The 15,911-nt window shown below is 37.1% G+C and overlaps 3 protein-coding genes and 1 long non-coding RNA gene across 4 annotated transcripts; 2 read left to right on the top strand and 2 right to left on the bottom strand.

Moving 5' to 3' along the window:
• Positions 1-911: 911 nt before the first annotated feature.
• On the top strand, positions 912-4,366 carry LOC111481203 (beta-fructofuranosidase, insoluble isoenzyme CWINV1-like). The gene is made up of 7 exons (XM_023126578.1): positions 912-1,252; positions 1,397-1,405; positions 1,483-2,333; positions 2,435-2,593; positions 2,686-2,927; positions 3,011-3,101; positions 3,979-4,366. The coding sequence occupies exons 1-7, from the start codon at positions 1,126-1,128 to the stop codon at positions 4,189-4,191; spliced, it is 1,692 nt and encodes a 563-aa protein (XP_022982346.1). The 5' UTR covers positions 912-1,125; the 3' UTR covers positions 4,192-4,366.
• Positions 4,367-5,902: 1,536 nt separating this feature from the next.
• Positions 5,903-7,016, bottom strand: LOC111481252 (glutaredoxin-C6). Its single transcript, XM_023126654.1, has 2 exons — positions 6,402-7,016; positions 5,903-6,358 (listed from the first exon to the last, which is right to left on the bottom strand). Exon 1 carries the CDS (start codon positions 6,898-6,900, stop codon positions 6,493-6,495), a length of 408 nt encoding a protein of 135 aa, XP_022982422.1. The 5' UTR covers positions 6,901-7,016; the 3' UTR covers positions 5,903-6,358; positions 6,402-6,492.
• Positions 7,017-10,710: 3,694 nt separating this feature from the next.
• On the top strand, positions 10,711-13,415 carry LOC111481254. Its single transcript, XR_002718021.1, has 3 exons — positions 10,711-10,836; positions 11,414-13,228; positions 13,325-13,415. It is a non-coding gene; the product is annotated as an uncharacterized LOC111481254 (long non-coding RNA).
• On the bottom strand, positions 12,829-14,779 carry LOC111481215 (protein IQ-DOMAIN 1-like). The gene is made up of 4 exons (XM_023126595.1): positions 14,425-14,779; positions 13,975-14,202; positions 13,771-13,884; positions 12,829-13,695 (listed from the first exon to the last, which is right to left on the bottom strand). The coding sequence occupies exons 1-4, from the start codon at positions 14,725-14,727 to the stop codon at positions 13,015-13,017; spliced, it is 1,326 nt and encodes a 441-aa protein (XP_022982363.1). The 5' UTR covers positions 14,728-14,779; the 3' UTR covers positions 12,829-13,014.
• Between the last annotated feature and the right edge of the window lie 1,132 nt (positions 14,780-15,911).

Genomic DNA, 15,911 nt, shown 5'->3' with positions numbered 1-15,911 from the left:
AGAGAAGGAGATGGTGAGTGTATACCCCACATGTTGTTTTGAGCTTGAGAGATTGAAAAATGTTCCATCCATCTCTAGCTTTTATTGTATTTATAACATTTTGTACCTATTTTACCCTATATTTCCTTTTTTTTCGCTTCAATATTTATGTGTGTTTTTTTTTTTTTTCCTTTTTGGATAAAGACAATTAAAAGTTGAATTTTTTTGAATATTTTAAAGACGTTTTATTTAGCCGATGGGGTTCAGGTATAACTATAAGATTGTTAAACGAAGCTTTCCTTTGAATTTGATTCACTCGATTTATAGGCAACAAGAATCTTACTTTTTAATATTCAGTTTTTTCGGTATACATTTTTATAATTTTGTGTTTTAAAAAATGCTCGAAATAAAAGATTTATATATACTCGGGTTAATAACACGTGCAAAACTTGCAACTTCACATTACCTTTTTTTTTTTTCTTTTACGTTTGTTATTTTGTTGTGTAATTTTGTTTGGTTTCAAGTCGTGAGGTGAGAGAATTTATTATCTTAAAAAAAAAAAAAAAAAAAAAATGGACCCACGACCTACGTGGCATTTGTCCATATATAAGTCGGCACGTGACTTTCTTTAATTTCATTACCGTATTTTTAAAGTTAATCTTTACTGTAAATTCAAAAAATGCGAATAATATTTTATATAGAATTTTTTTTTCCCTAAAGTCAACTATAAATTAGTGACTAGTTTTAAAATTTATTGAAAATATAAAATATGAATTAAATTTAAAAAATTAAGTATAAAAAATAAAATGATATTTAAGTTAAAAAATCATGATTTTTGTAAATTTAGATTTTTTTTTTTTTTTTTTTTTTTCAAAGAAAGTATAAATCGGGAGTTATTTTCTATAATTTATTGTAAAATTGATCAAAGCGGGTCTAGTTTTTCCACATCGGTCACCAATTGCCATGATCATGACCGTCGACGTTGTTGTGACCTTAAAGTTTATCAAAAAACTGCAAGTTGAAGATTAATGATCAGGTGAAGGAGACGAAGTCAACGAGAAGTCGCATCGACTCTCCATTAATTCCGGCGATCCCCCGCCGGCGATTTCAGCAGCTCTCACTCGGCTACGCCATTAAAATCAGAGAATGAGCAAACCCTTAACTCGGGCCGTTATCTTTTGCATCTGGTTGGCTTTTAATGGAGTCGATGCAGCCTCAAATCAGCCCTACAGAACAGGTTTTCACTTCCAGCCTCCTAAAAATTGGATGAACGGTAAAAATCTCGCAAAACTTTGTCGTTCATTTGGCGATTTGTCTTTTTTCTCTATTTGGAATTGACAATCTACCCTATTGAGTATTGATTAAATTGCTTTGTGTCATTTGCTGGGCTGTTTTTTGGCTGATTACGACCACAAAGATCCCAATGGTACAGTTTCCCCCAAATTTTGTCAATAATTTCCCTCTTTTAGCTGTAGTAGCGATGTAATGAGTTCATAATTGCAGGACCAATGTATTACAAGGGAGTTTATCATCTGTTCTATCAGTATAATCCTTATAGTGCAATTTGGGGAAACATTACATGGGCCCATTCAATCTCGTATGATCTTGTAGATTGGATTCATTTAGAACATGCTATTTCTCCAACTGAACCCTATGAAGCCAATGGTTGTTGGTCTGGTTCTGCAACAGTTCTTGTTGATGGAAAACCTTCCATCTTATACACTGGAGCCAACTCTAAGAATCAGCAATTTCAAAATCTAGCTGTGCCCAAGAATCCATCAGATCCTTTACTGAAGGAATGGATTAAATCACCTCATAATCCTCTGATTTCCCCTGTTGATGACATTGATCCTTTGAACTTTAGGGACCCTACCACTGCTTGGCTTGGCCCAGACAGGTTATGGAGGATCATTGTTGGAGGGGAGATTGGTGGTCAAGGAGTGGCGATTTTGTATCGTAGTGAAGATTTTGTAAATTGGACTCGGGGTAAGACTCCGCTTCATACGTCGAACAAAACTGGGATGTGGGAGTGCCCGGATTTTTATCCAGTGAGTATCAATGGCAGTAATGGACTTGACACCTCTGTTCTAGCTGGGTTAATCAAACATGTGCTCAAGGCGAGCTTTAATAATAATGATCACTATGTACTGGGGAGATACACTCCTGAAATGGATACATTTTCGGTTGAGACTAACTTCTTGAGCAATGGCTCGGATATGCGATACGATTATGGGAAATTCTATGCTTCGAAATCGTTTTATGATAGTGATAAGAAGAGAAGAATACTATGGGGATGGATATTGGAATCGGACAGTGAAGCTGATGATATTAGCAAAGGATGGTCTGGCCTTCAGGTATTTGAATCAACTGAGCTTCATAGTTCTAAACTTCTGATATGAGTACCCTGTTTATATTAACAGCTTATTCTATATTGCTTTTCAATTACATTTCATAGTCAATTCCTAGAAGTATATTACTTGATGAATCTGGAAAACAATTATTACTATGGCCAATTAAAGAAATTGAGAAACTACGTACAAAGCAAGTGAGTTTTGATGATATGGATCTCAAAAGTGGTTCAGTATTTGAAGTCCCGGGCATTATGGCCGCACAGGTAACTATTCTGGCACTCATTATTTCAGAGTTACAAACAAACTCTCAAAGAAAAGTCGAAAACATTTTCACGTTTGTTTCCTATATGCAAAGGCCGATATCGAGGTTTCGTTCCGCTTATCGGGTCTTAAAGAAGCAGAAGAGATGAATACGAGTTGGGTTGATCCAGAGTTGCTCTGTAAGGAAAAGAAAGCATCAATGAATGGCACGATTGGACCATTTGGGTTGCTGGTTTTAGCTTCTAAGGATTTGGAAGAACAAACTGCAGTCTACTTCCGAGTATTCCGAAAGCAATACGAGAAATATGTTGTGCTCATGTGCAGCGATCAAAGCAGGTTTGTTGGTTCTGTTTTTTTTTTTTTTTTTCTATACTGCTTGATCTGTTATGACTGAAGCAGCAAGCTCACAATTTCAACAGATCTTCTTTGAAGGAGGGGCTTGAGAAAACAACTTATGGAGCATTCGTTGACATAGATCCTGTTCATGAAACGATATCTTTAAGAAGCCTGGTATGTCGCTTAAAGAAACAAAAACATATATGTTCAGTTGGTTATTCTCTTCACTTTCCTTTGTTTTTTGCATTCCAAGATCTTTGTAGCTGCATACTATTGCAAAAGCTTGTATAAATGATCTAATCTATGAATTATATCACCATCTTTGTTATCCTTTTAATCTATATTTGAAAGAAAAACAAAATAGGAATGAACATACCCTTTAGATTAGTACTATTGCATGTATCTTCATGGGTTTGCTTATTCTTGTTCAACGAATTAACTTTGGATCAAAAAACGGCTAAGCTTGCCCAAACCCGTTCTCTAATAAAAATATAAGTCTTTGAGGTCGGTGGTGTTGGGTTCTGGAGACTGCTGCTGCTTATTTATAGCTCATTCAATAGTTATACGTAGTAAAACTATAAATAACATATAAAATAAATGGTGTATACATCTATGTATATTAAAAGGTAAAATTATATATAGTAGATAGTTACATGTGGTAGATAAGATTATATTTGGTAAAACTATATATGGTAAACTGTACCATAAGTTTTTTGAATATGTACTTTTTGCATTCTCTGTATTAACTCATACCGTACGTATCTGAAGTCATCCATATAAACTTTTAGCCAATATTTCTTCTTGCATTGTCTCTCTCTTGTTCTTTGTGTTCATCTAAATAATGTGTTCTCTTTGCATTTTCTCGTTCTTAAATCTCCCCCCTCTTTGTTGTAATAAAAACACCGAGTTTAGAACTTCTTAATATAGTTACCCATTCACTTATTACCATTAGTTCACGTATTTAAGCCTGCACGTGAGGGAGTGCTAAGAATGTCACCTCGTTGAACTTTCCGATATAAAACCCACAACATTCGGGTGTTTTGTTTTGCAGATAGACCATTCAATAGTGGAAAGTTTTGGTGGAAATGGGAAAGCCTGCATCACTGCAAGAGTGTATCCAAAGCTGGCCATCAACCAAGACGCCCATCTTTATGCATTCAACAACGGAACAATGGATGTAAGAATCTCAAAGCTAAGTGGTTGGAGCATGAAGAGAGCACAGATCGTTCCCATCCAAAAGAGAAGAAAACCTTCCATCACTTGATATCAAAACTCCAAACTCTAGGTACCATTTGAACCTTCAATGCAAACTCTGATTTATTTACTTGTTTACAGAAAGTTAGAATGATTAAAAGACTTGACAGAAGTGCAATAGAGAACCAAGAAATTGGTATATTTGTTATTTGGTGTTTCCAGTAGTCAAAAAGTAAAGAACACAACAGCAGATTCCCAAAGGACGTGAAGCAAATGAAAAAGGCAAAGGTAGAAGACAGGATACTTCATAATTTGAGCTCATTATTCCAACACAACATAGAACATCACATGTGACCAAAATTCTGTCTGGAAACAGCTGAATTGATGTATCGGACGAATATTGTAACAACTCAAGCCCATCGTTACCGATATTGTTCTCTTTAGGCTTTTCCTTTCAGGTTTTTTCTCAAGGTTTTTAAAACGCCTGCCAGGAGAGGTTTCCACTTGTCCTCTTTGGAATTTTCCTTTCGGGCTTCCCTTCAAAGTTTATAAAACGCCTCTACTAGGAGAGGTTTCCACTTGTCCTCTTTAGACTTTTCCTTTCGGGCTTCCCCTCAAGGTTTATAAAACGCCTCTGCTATGAAAGGTTTTCACTTGTCTTCCTTGGGCTTTCTCAAACGCGTCTACTAGGAGAGGTTTCCATTTATCCTCTTTGGGTTTTCCTTTTCAGGCTTCTCCTCAAGGTTTTTAAAAGAGATGCTTTCACTTGTCCTCTTTTTGCTTTCTCTTTCAAACTTTCCCTCAAGGTTTTTAAACGAGTATGCTATGAGAGATTTCTACACCCTTAATAAAGAATGTTTCTGCTATGAGAGGTTTCCACACTCTTTATTAGAGTATTTCGTTTCCTCTCTAACTAAAGTGGGCTCCTTATGAGATATTGTCCTCACTAGCATCGTTCCCTTCTACAATCGATGTGGAATCTCGTAATCATAGTCATCTCACGGTGAGGTTGCAGAGCTAAGCATCATCATGACTGTATTCCAAAAGCCATTCAAGGAACCCTTCCACTGGGCCTCACACTTCGAGCTTTTAACCCAAATTAGGTATTACATAGTTGTTTGGTTCTTATTATATGGTTTTTTTGTTTTGGTGGCGGTGGTGGTGGTGATATTATTATTATTATTAGAAGTATTAAAGAAAACCCAATAATTGGTCAGGAGGCTTTGAAGGCATATTCCATCCTCTTTATATTGGTGGCGGTATCTTCATTAGATTCTTCTTACGTTAAGCTGGAAAGATTCCATTTACATTCATCACCCACCACTGCATGTTTGCCACGTGGATTTCACGATCTGACATACACCTCCAAATGCACTGTATTCTTTGGTGGGTGATGCTATTGTCATCAACCGAGGGTGTCGTTTCCAAGGGGAAAGGAAAGTAAACAAAAAAAAAAAAAAAAAAAAAAAAAAAAAAAAAAAAAAAAAAAAAAAAAAAAAAAAAAAAAAAAAAAAAAAAAAAAAAAAAAAAAAAAAAAAAAAAAAAAAAAAAAAAAAAAAAAAAAAAAAAAAAAGGTTTAATCTAATTTTAGCTTTAATTTATTTTAAATGTAAATGATTAGAGATAGTGGAAGATGTTGGACCCACTTAATTACCCTTAATTATCACCTCCTAATACTCCATCACCCTTTATTAGTCTTTTCCTTATTGGGATACATATTAAAAAATAAAAAAAATAAAAAAAAGGTTTTTCTTCAATTATTGGAGAAATTGCTGTCAGAATATCTCAAGTACAGTAAGTACTCCCTCACCGTTACCTCGTCATTGTCAAAATTAAATAATTATACCATTAATTACTCATTTTTCTCTTAATCTAAACCCTAAACCCTACTTAGATTCTCTTAATTATAGATTAACTTGCATAACGGTAAAAAAAAATATATATTCGACACAGTAAAAGAGTAGTGTATAAGTATAAATACAGAAGTCTACATATTCAACGGTGCTGATTACTTAATAATTTACGTGGGACCCACCAGTCCTGCTTTCATTTCATCTACCTCATCCGACCACGTGTCATGCCTTATCTCGCGAGTATACTAAAATAGCCTACTTGCCGCCATCGTACCGGGATTATTCTTCACAATTTCCTTTTCTCCAGCATCATCGGGGTTTTTAATTATTGATTTCACCACCACCACCAACAACAACAACAACACCATAGATCCATTATTTTTTTTTTTTCCCACTAAAAATATTTTCTTTCAATTACAAGGGGTTTGTTTAATTTTCCTTTTTTTTTTTTTTTTTTTTTTTAAATTACAATGATATAAATTGAAATTGAAATTACAAGGGATGTGGGTGATTCAAAGTCATACCCAGAGAGCGCCGACTTCGACAAGCTTAGGTACGAGGTGGCCGCTGAGGTGGAGTGCGACGAGGGATTCAAGGCCGCCGACGTAGGAGCCACCGATGAAGACGGCAGGAGCGGCTGCGGGGGTGGTGGAGGAGAAGGAGGCGAGAGCGTCGATCTCGTGGTCGTCTAATTCGATGACGGTAGGGTGAACGCCGATAGAGGCGAGAAGCTTCTTCATGACGTGGCACATGCAACAAGAAGTGCGGCTGAAGATGATGACTGGATGTTCGGAGATGAGGCGACGGATTCTTGTCTCGGCGGACTCGGCATCGTCGATGGAAAGCGAGGCCGTGGAGGGGACGGAGGAAGGCGGAGATAGGTCGAGGAGGAGGAGGTCGTTGGAGCAGCGTCTTAGGCCTTGCATCGCCGGAGGGATTTAGAGAGAGAAAGTAACGGAATAAAAAAAAATTGAGAAAGAGAGAGAAAAGGAGTGAATAATGTCAACGAGGAAGTGGGGTGGAAGCGGGGACTAAGGGAGAAGAGGAGTGGTTTTATAAAAAAAAACAGAGTGGACAGTGTGTGCCCTTTGCTTACATCACTCTTTCATCTTCCACTTCATTCTTACAATTATTTTATTTTTATTTTCCCACTCCTCTTCACAAACTATGACTTCCTTTATACCTCTACAATACTCACTTCTAGCGCGTGTCTAACACGCTCCCTTCCAAGAAAGCATGTAATCGCCCTTTAGACATATGTTATCTACTTCGATCTATTACTTATCGTTGTCAGCTTCATAATTTAAAATGCGTTAGGGAGAGGTATTGTAACGATCCAGATTCATCGCTAGCAGATATTATCCTCTTTGTGCTTTCCCTTTCGGGCTTCCCCTCAAGGCTTTAAAACGTGTCTGCTAGGTAAAGATTTCCACACCCTTATAAATGGTGGTTTGTTCTCCTTCCCAACTAATGTGGGACATCAGAGGTATTCACACTCTTATAAAAAAATACTCTATTTCCCTCTCCAACTAATGTGGGATATCAAAATTCACCCCTTTGGGGGGACATTATTCTCGATAGCACACTACTCCGTGTTTAGCTCTAATACCATGTGTAACAGTCCAAACCCATTGCTAATAGATAATATATGTTTTGACCTATTACATATTGTCATCAGCCTCACGATCTTAAAATGCATCTATTAGCGAAAGGTTTTCACATCGTTATAAAAAATGATTTAATTTCTCTTTCCAACCAAGGTAGGATCTATCACGTATAATTGTCCGGTCAAACAAGATTTGGATTAATCGAATTAAACGTCTAAACTAATTCTATTATTGATATAAAAAAATAAAAAAAAAAAAAAAAAAAGCTTGATTTTTCGACTTAACCGGTGGACCGGTGGGTTGAGCTTGGATAGGTTGGTTGGCTTTGTTAGTAATCATGATTATGGGTGATGAATCGAGTGGATAACACGATGGAAAGAGGCGTGTGGGATAATTGGGGTGTATTGATATACAATGTGGTTCAAATGTACTGGATATTTGCCCATGCATTAGCGTGGGAGAAAGGATCACATGGGCAGTAAATAACCATGACGTCACTTTGACTTAGACGTCGAATAGTAAGATTGCTCCTTGACGTCACCAAAAGATAAAACCCTCTACCATTGCCACTTCAGTAATTTATATTATAGTCTTTATATACAGAAAAAATGTCATCTGACGTGGACTACATGCTGACCAGTCACACCGGGCCCCACTTCCATGACATAATCATAGGAGCGAACCTTCACTTCCCTCGTCACCATGACGATCCTTTCCTTACACGTGGCCACCCCATTTACTTCCCTCTGCTCATGGAGAAATCGTGGGCCTAAAATAAATAATAAATTATAAATAATAAATAAAATACCCCACCTTTCACCACGCCACGTGCATTCCCAGCCATGGTAATTAAAAATGGGCAGTAAAATTTTATGAGGCTGACGTGGACCTTTACCCATAAAGTCCACGTTTAAATTCCACCGTTGATGGTGGCCACTGCGGTGTCTGCCATATGTGGAGGAGATGATCAAAACATTGGTGGCCCCCACACCCCTAAATTAAAAAAAAGATCCTCAGTTTTCCGAGTAATTAAAAAAGATATAATAATCATAATTAATAAACCCACTTTAAACGTTAAATTTGGAAGCCCCACAATTACACTCAAAAGCTACCATTATTAATTTCGTCCTGTATTTTACATTAATTCCAGTTCCACCCCTTTTCTTATGTCCAATCATGTTCCTACCCCAGTACATTTCCTTATTCATTATAACACCCCACAGTTTCTTTAAATAATAAATTTCTACATCACCATCTCGCCCATAGTTATTTGTGACTAAATTTAAAAATACCCAAACCATGCTCCTTCCTCACACTACATCATCCTATATATTACAAAGTATTATTCCCATTTTGCATTCATTAATGTGTCACACACAATCTAGTTTACCCCACATTTTTCGTCATCGTTTTCATTACTTCTATCTCCATACATCAGATCTTACATCGGTTAGAGAAAATAACAAGACATTTCCTATAAAGGTGTGGATAGATCTATACATTTTACATCATTGAGGAATAGCTCATAAGAAAATGCTTAAAGAGGACAATATTTATTAACAGTGAGATTTAACGAATGATGTGTCAGCAAAGATGTTGGCCATCAAGAAGAATGTATTGAGATACATCCGTGTTTTAATCCGTGTGACACCAACACCAAATAAGACAGAGAACAGAGGATAAGAGGATAGAGATTTTTGTATAGTAACTATACGAGAATGGTGGCAAAGATTACCTTCACTTATCCTCGTCTATCGAAATTAAGGCACCAACACATTGAACCTTTTATTACGTGTCAAGTATCCATTGGGTGGGCTAATCCCATGACCCGGATATGGAATCCGGGTCGATGGCCCATTACAAACAGTGTCGGAAAACACGCGTGACGCCGGTGTTACTCAGTGGTTGCTTTCATGTCATTTCGTCTCTCCTTAAATCTGTCGGCGCCGTTGGATAGTGCCCCCTTCATATACACAGAATTATCCGAAATATATTTATTTATATAAATAGAATTATAGAGTACCAATGTATTTATTTTCAGATAGGTAAATTAAATTCGTTGACTGGCTATCATGACACATGGGTGACGCAAACTGACATGACAGTCACAAATCACCGCCTGGCCCCGCTTACGTAATGATCTAAACCTTTGTCCGCCTTCCCTTCTCGTCCCCCACGTAGCCGGTAGCCCCCCTTCCATCGGTGCTCCGATTTTCCATCACCGATCAAAATCGGGTGACGTGGGAGTGTGGCAAACAGTTACCGATGGGATGAGTAAATATTTAATATTTAAATTTTATGAAATTTTAGTAGTTAATATAATGAATAATTAAAATTTTTAAAAATAATTAAATAAAAGTAATTTAATAATGAGAATAATTATGAATTTATAATAAAAAAATTATCTCTGAGTTTATTTAGAGTTTATGCTCAAAGTTAACAAATATCATATCATGGAGAGTGGTGTTCGAATAATCTGACTAGAATTCGCAACACAAAGGCTGTTGAGAGTGAAGCTAGAGTGAGAGGAGAAAACGACAAAGAAAGAAGGAGGGGCTCTTCATATTCGGAAAGGTTATGGAAATGCATGTGATGCGTTTAAGGTACTTTGTCTTTTATGTGTTTTTTTTTTAAATAATATTTATTCATAATTATTAAATAAAAAGTAAGTCTAAGATTATTGCATGCATTTGGAATCTATAAGCAAGTGGTACGCATCGGGTTTCTGCTGCCCCAGTTTTGCACCCACCCTATTATTTTTATTTTTTATATTAACTATTAGCTTATTTAATTAAAATAATAGTGAACAAAGATTGCAAATATAATCCACATTGTTTTTAATTAAAAAATTAAAATTAATACCAATAGGTCAATAATCTATTAAATATAAAATTATCTTTTAAAATTCATAAGCTAAATAGATATAAATATTAAATATTTTTTAAAATAGTTTCATATTATTGATGGGCCATTGGATGAATGGATCGGACCCAACATTTCGAGTAGTTTGGGCTTTGATATTTTTGATTAAATCCGGCCCAACTAAATCTGAGGCCGAGGCCCATATTATTGTTCTGGACAATCTCTGCGATCGTTATTTGATTCCCAAGAACGATACTGAACTTGAGTTGGCCTGTTAGGATTACTATGGTTGTTTTCTGAAATTTCCGATGATTCGCCGGAAGAACTCTGACGGCCATTGCAATGTGCCGCTGGCGGTGTCTCGGCGTTGATACTTACTATTTCGAGAGTTTGGTAATTTCTCCGGCATCATTGATATATTTGTTTAGGTCTCTGATTTCGTATTTACTGAAAATAAATGGATCGCTGTTTATCCTTCGCGTACCTGTTGTATCATGTGGATTTTCTTTCGCTTTTGATTAACGATTTGACGAATCTACCATAACTATTGGTATCGTAGGGTGAGTTTTAGGGAAAACGGTAAGAGATTATATGTTTACACGAATCTAGTGTCGGAGTGCTGGGTGATGATTACTCGAAAATCGAGAAGTTATAGTTTGAAATTTTTGGAATCGAACATTTGTGCTTGCGTCTGCCATATATGGCTCCCTCTTACGCTCATGCTCTATTTACTGCATGGTTTCATTGATGTCTATTCGGATCTTGGGGAATTGGCTACCTCAGGGGTTTCTGGGTGATAATTTATGACTGATAGTTGCGTTTACGGTGGTGAGTGGAAGGGAACTGGAAACGACGTCCATTGGTTGCATGTGTGATTGGTTTTTCAATGTTCTTAAAACTTGGATGCATTAAATTGGAAGTCTTCTAGACTGATTAGAATTCCTTTTTGGTGTTTTTTTTTTTCCTACAGGAAAGGAAATGTTGAAATCCGAGAGCAGGGCCTACCAACTACCAAGTTAGTTTTCTTTCCACGATGGTTCTCCACCATTTCTACTCTTTTACTTTATATATTTGCGCCCACAGTTTCCAAAAAGAGATGAGAACACACTTTTAAACCACACACCGCGAAACACGAGGGAAAAGAAAAACTGCTTTCAAATGTTTTTTAAAGCTGGAAAATTTGTTTTTTACAGATAGCTAAGCGTTAATGAAGTTTTCTAGAAAAAGAAAACTTTAGTCAAAAGGGGGATAGAAAAACAATTCATTTCTCTGTGAATGATACTGATTTTGCTCGGATTAAACTCCATTTTAGTTCCTTTATTCTTTGAATAAATTGATTGTGCGGCCTTGAAAATATGCAAGTGAGCATATTCGAAGTCAAAATGGTTACTTTTTAGAAATGGTGGCGAGGGATTAAGATAAGATATATTAGAAGTTCTATGAACAATTTCATATTCCGCTCTATTTTAAGTTTGGACACGAATGTTTCACAATTCGCAAAGACCCCCCAAGCTTTTCTTTTAGAAAAATGTCCAATTCCCAATCCTATCAGCTAACTGAAGTATGGCTGGTCTAGGGCCACTCTGGTTTTATCTGCATGACAAAGTGGGTCAGGACTGAGACAATCTATAAGCCTTATTTATCATTCCATCTTTGAAACTCACAAATCCATCATTTTTATTCAATTACTCTCTTATCCCCATATCCTTTTTTCCATGCCCCGACCCTACCATTATCCATTTACTTTCTGACATGCCCCATTCTCATCCATCCATCTATCATATTGGGACTACTTGTTCTTATACTCGAAGAACCATTTAGACAAGTCCTGAAGAGAATACCATTCCCCATGGACGGGAAAGTTGACCGAACAAATCAGAAGTTGAATGGTCGGCTTAACGAGATTGTTGACAAGAGAATGAAGCGTAACGTTCGAGGGGACGGTATGAAGGAATGTTTTCACTCCAGACTCTACATCAGCGCAGTCACATACGAACACCCTACTTGTTGCTGGGTCAGCTACCACGGCGTTCCCTTTGTCTTCTGTTGTATATTTAGTTGCTGGACATCCGGAAGTCGGGAAGAAGTTGCTTGAAGCGATCGACAACTTTGGTCAATCAGATCAGATACCAATAGACAATGATCTTCAGAAGAAGTTTTCATATCTAGAACAGGCTAAGTCGTTTCTGGTCTATTGTTCTCATTTCTGTGGTTTAGGACTTCGCACATTAAGTCATTTCAATTAGCAGAATGTTCTGCTTTCAGTTTGAATGCAAGTATCTATCATCAAAACTATGAGAAAAGAAGATTATGTATGTTTCTTGAAAGCTTAGGCTAATTGTTCTAAAGATCATGTGCATAAGTGGGAAAGACAAGATGGATAACTAAAGACCAACAAGAGGAACGAACCATTCTCCATTGGACATTGCAGGTTGTTTTAGTTCAACGTGGCCTTCGAAACAATACAAACTCTCTCTAGTGATACACAATTTTGATGGAAGGAATTAAGATATAAGGCAGTGCAGAACTCTTCTTCTAGAATGACCAGAAACAGGGCCTCTATCTTATTGCTCATGACCTTAGCTTTGTTCCATTCTTACCCAATTGGGTTGGCAGCATCAATGGCTTGAAGGGGTTGACTGATGAATCAGAGCCAGCACTGCTCTTAGAATCCCCATTGGAGAAAGCTGCCGACTTCTTAAGGAATTGAAATTCATCCATGGACTGCCTTTGAATTCGGTGCGATAAGTGACTATTTGTCTTCTGCTTCGCCCTTGTCGACTCGGTAAGGTTCATGTAACTCGGCCTACTGTTACTGCTGTTATCTGTTCTTTCTATGGTTGAGAAAGCATGCCCTGAAACGGGAGTCGTCGATGTGCAGATTGAAGATGAAGCAGAGCTCTCATCATACCAGAAATCAGAACTTGGGCTAGAACAAGAACGAGCTTGCCCACTTGAGGGAGGTTTAGCAGATATCCTAGTTGATACATTGTTCTTCCGAACTTTCACCAAACTTGGTTCAGAACCTTTGGAATGTTTAGACACAACAGACTCTGTACAGCTCTTTGAAGGTGGAGTGACTTCAATCGAATCAGTGCGTGATTGTTCCATCAACCTAGTCTCCCATGGCTTCGCCACCATCCATCTCTCCAACCAACTCCATCCCCAATTGTTCTTGTCGAACTTATAATTCTTAAGAGCGTAAACCGAAGCATCCATTCGCAAGGTTGAGCTTGGTGTTGCCTTCAATTGCTGAACAGTCAAAGATACACATAAGAACCAAACTGTAACATGCTTTCTCTAAAGAAAAACTAATTTCGTCCATACCTTTTGAACAAGAGAGTATGCAATGGCTCTCTCCCTCTTAAATGCTCCATCTTGCCTCATTTGTAACTTAGCTTTGATATCTTCCAATGTCCCTTTGCTCTCACACCAACCCTCCTGCAAATTAACCAAATTGTTTCTTCAGTTCTCAATGCCATCTTTAAGTGCACAAATCAGAATGACAGTCTCTCCTTCTATTATAATGACCTCAGCTTGCTTCAAGAGATCAGCCCTGCTGCGATGTACATCAAGCAATTGCTGCACAGCCTGTCCCTCTACTGACATCCTCACACGACGAGCCCTGACTCGAGCTTGAACTCGAACCAAAGCCTGCATGCACCTCAGGGTAACAGCTGCCTGCTTCCTCACCAAACGACCCCTCACCAGAGCTTGAAGCCTCACCACTCCCTTCAACGCCCTAAGAGCCCTCCTAGACTGCAAAACCAAAAAGTTCCACTAACAAATCAGTAAAGTACTTGACATTGTGTCCTAAATCTAAGTTAAAAGACTCACGAAAGCTGCCATTTGAAGTGAAAGTGGAACCATCTAACACTAACAAGCTTGAGAAGTAGAACCTCTATTCTTTTTTGTTGAACTTTGAGTGTGACTAGTTGGTTAAGATTATAATATATTGCATCAAACAAGTAAGAGTTGTACCAAGAAACCGCGAAATGCAGTTTGGATACGAATTGCAGCCCATTCTTGGCGAACCAGCCTGAAATCTTTGGGCGGAGCACGGAGGACAGTGGCGACAGCGACGGTGAAAGAATCAGGGGCTCGAGGAGAATGAGAGCCTTCAGAAGCTGTTTTATGTGCCCCTTTATAAGCCTTCCAAGCAGAGCTCAAATCCCCTGAAGGGCTCCTCCATAGCCTCCATTTCTTAGTTTTGCTCACATTGTCTTCCTTATCAGACTTCCTCTGTCCTATAAGAACCTTCATCCATTTCCCAGAACCCCCCATGAAATCAGAGACGAAACAGAGATATCAATAGTGAAAACTTAAAGAGGAGAGGTAGATTTTCAGGACAGGAAGAAGAAAAATTGCAGGCTTTTTGTGTAGGGGAGGGGAAGAAGAATGTCACTCTCTTGCAACTGAAATCCAAAAATTCAAAAACTTTGTGGGTCGTGTCGTGTGAGAGAGACAAAAAAGTGTTTCAACCACAACAACCAACCAGAGCTTCGCATTTGAATTTCAAAATGCCCAACAATGGAGTTCGCATACGCCTACTTGTCCCGCTTCATTTCAAGATTCCTTTTTTACCCCTGGGGTTTTACATTATTACGATACCATCCCCACGGTTTCCAAAAACAAAAAATCCATGAAAAGTCACGCTGGCAGGCACGGCTGCATACCAAAAGCTCCAATCTGACAAATCTTCCTCTAAACATACTTCTATTAATGCCCTCTTCTTTAGTTCCTTCTCGGGGAATCCCCACCGTCCGATCTAATCCCCACTTTGGAATCCAATGCTTTTTAAATCATTGTTTTACTTCTATTCAATTTTTTATATTTCACTACGTTTTTTTTTCACATTTTAATTCAGTTTTATTTCACTAAAAAAATTATTTAAATTTTAACGTGGAAAGTAATTTTTGTATGACATAGGATAGGGTATGTGGTTTTTTTATTATTATTATTTATTTAGATTCCAATCTAGCTCAACACATAAGATATTTATTTTTATCTATACAAATATTTAATAATGTAAATTGACACAAAAATAGTTTTCACTTTTTTGTCTACTTTTTCTCGACTATTACAAAAGTCGAATCATATTGTATAAAGCCTCGTTTTAATTTACTGGTTTTTTTTTTAACTTTTTAAAGATGAATAATTGAGTTTTGCATAAAATAATAATAATAAATCGTTGACGGTCTCATAAAATATATTTTAGATTTAATTAGTTATTTCATAAAATCCTTATTTTTGTCGAGATTATGAAGAAATGATTCTCTTGTAAAATACATAAACAACAAAAATGGATAAAAAACAGAATTGCATATTTTTAAAAAATTTCCCTTTCTTTATTTTACAAAATTATATTCCACGTCAATCTTTTTGTGTGTTTTTATTTTATTTTATTCCACGTCAATCAACAAATTGATTCTAAAAAAACAAATAATTTAGTCTGACTTACGGACTTT

The sequence above is a fragment of the Cucurbita maxima genome, unplaced genomic scaffold (assembly GCF_002738345.1).
Source record: "Cucurbita maxima cultivar Rimu unplaced genomic scaffold, Cmax_1.0 Cma_Scf00006, whole genome shotgun sequence".
Taxonomy (NCBI): Eukaryota; Viridiplantae; Streptophyta; class Magnoliopsida; order Cucurbitales; family Cucurbitaceae; genus Cucurbita; species Cucurbita maxima.
This window is presented reverse-complemented; position numbering and strand designations above follow the sequence as displayed.

Excerpts from the sequence above, each read along its gene's own strand:
- LOC111481203 (XM_023126578.1), top strand. The coding sequence starts at position 1,126 with ATGAGCAAACCCTTAACTCGGGCCGTTATCTTTTGCATCTGGTTGGCT. Across the intron at positions 2,334-2,434 it reads AAGGATGGTCTGGCCTTCAG|TCAATTCCTAGAAGTATATT; the intron begins GTATTTGAATCA and ends TACATTTCATAG. Across the intron at positions 2,928-3,010 it reads ATGTGCAGCGATCAAAGCAG|ATCTTCTTTGAAGGAGGGGC; the intron begins GTTTGTTGGTTC and ends CAATTTCAACAG.
- LOC111481252 (XM_023126654.1), bottom strand. The coding sequence starts at position 6,900 with ATGCAAGGCCTAAGACGCTGCTCCAACGACCTCCTCCTCCTCGACCTA.
- LOC111481215 (XM_023126595.1), bottom strand. The coding sequence starts at position 14,727 with ATGGGGGGTTCTGGGAAATGGATGAAGGTTCTTATAGGACAGAGGAAG. Across the intron at positions 14,203-14,424 it reads CTGCATTTCGCGGTTTCTTG|TCTAGGAGGGCTCTTAGGGC; the intron begins GTACAACTCTTA and ends TTGGTTTTGCAG. Across the intron at positions 13,696-13,770 it reads CATACTCTCTTGTTCAAAAG|CAATTGAAGGCAACACCAAG; the intron begins GTATGGACGAAA and ends TTGACTGTTCAG.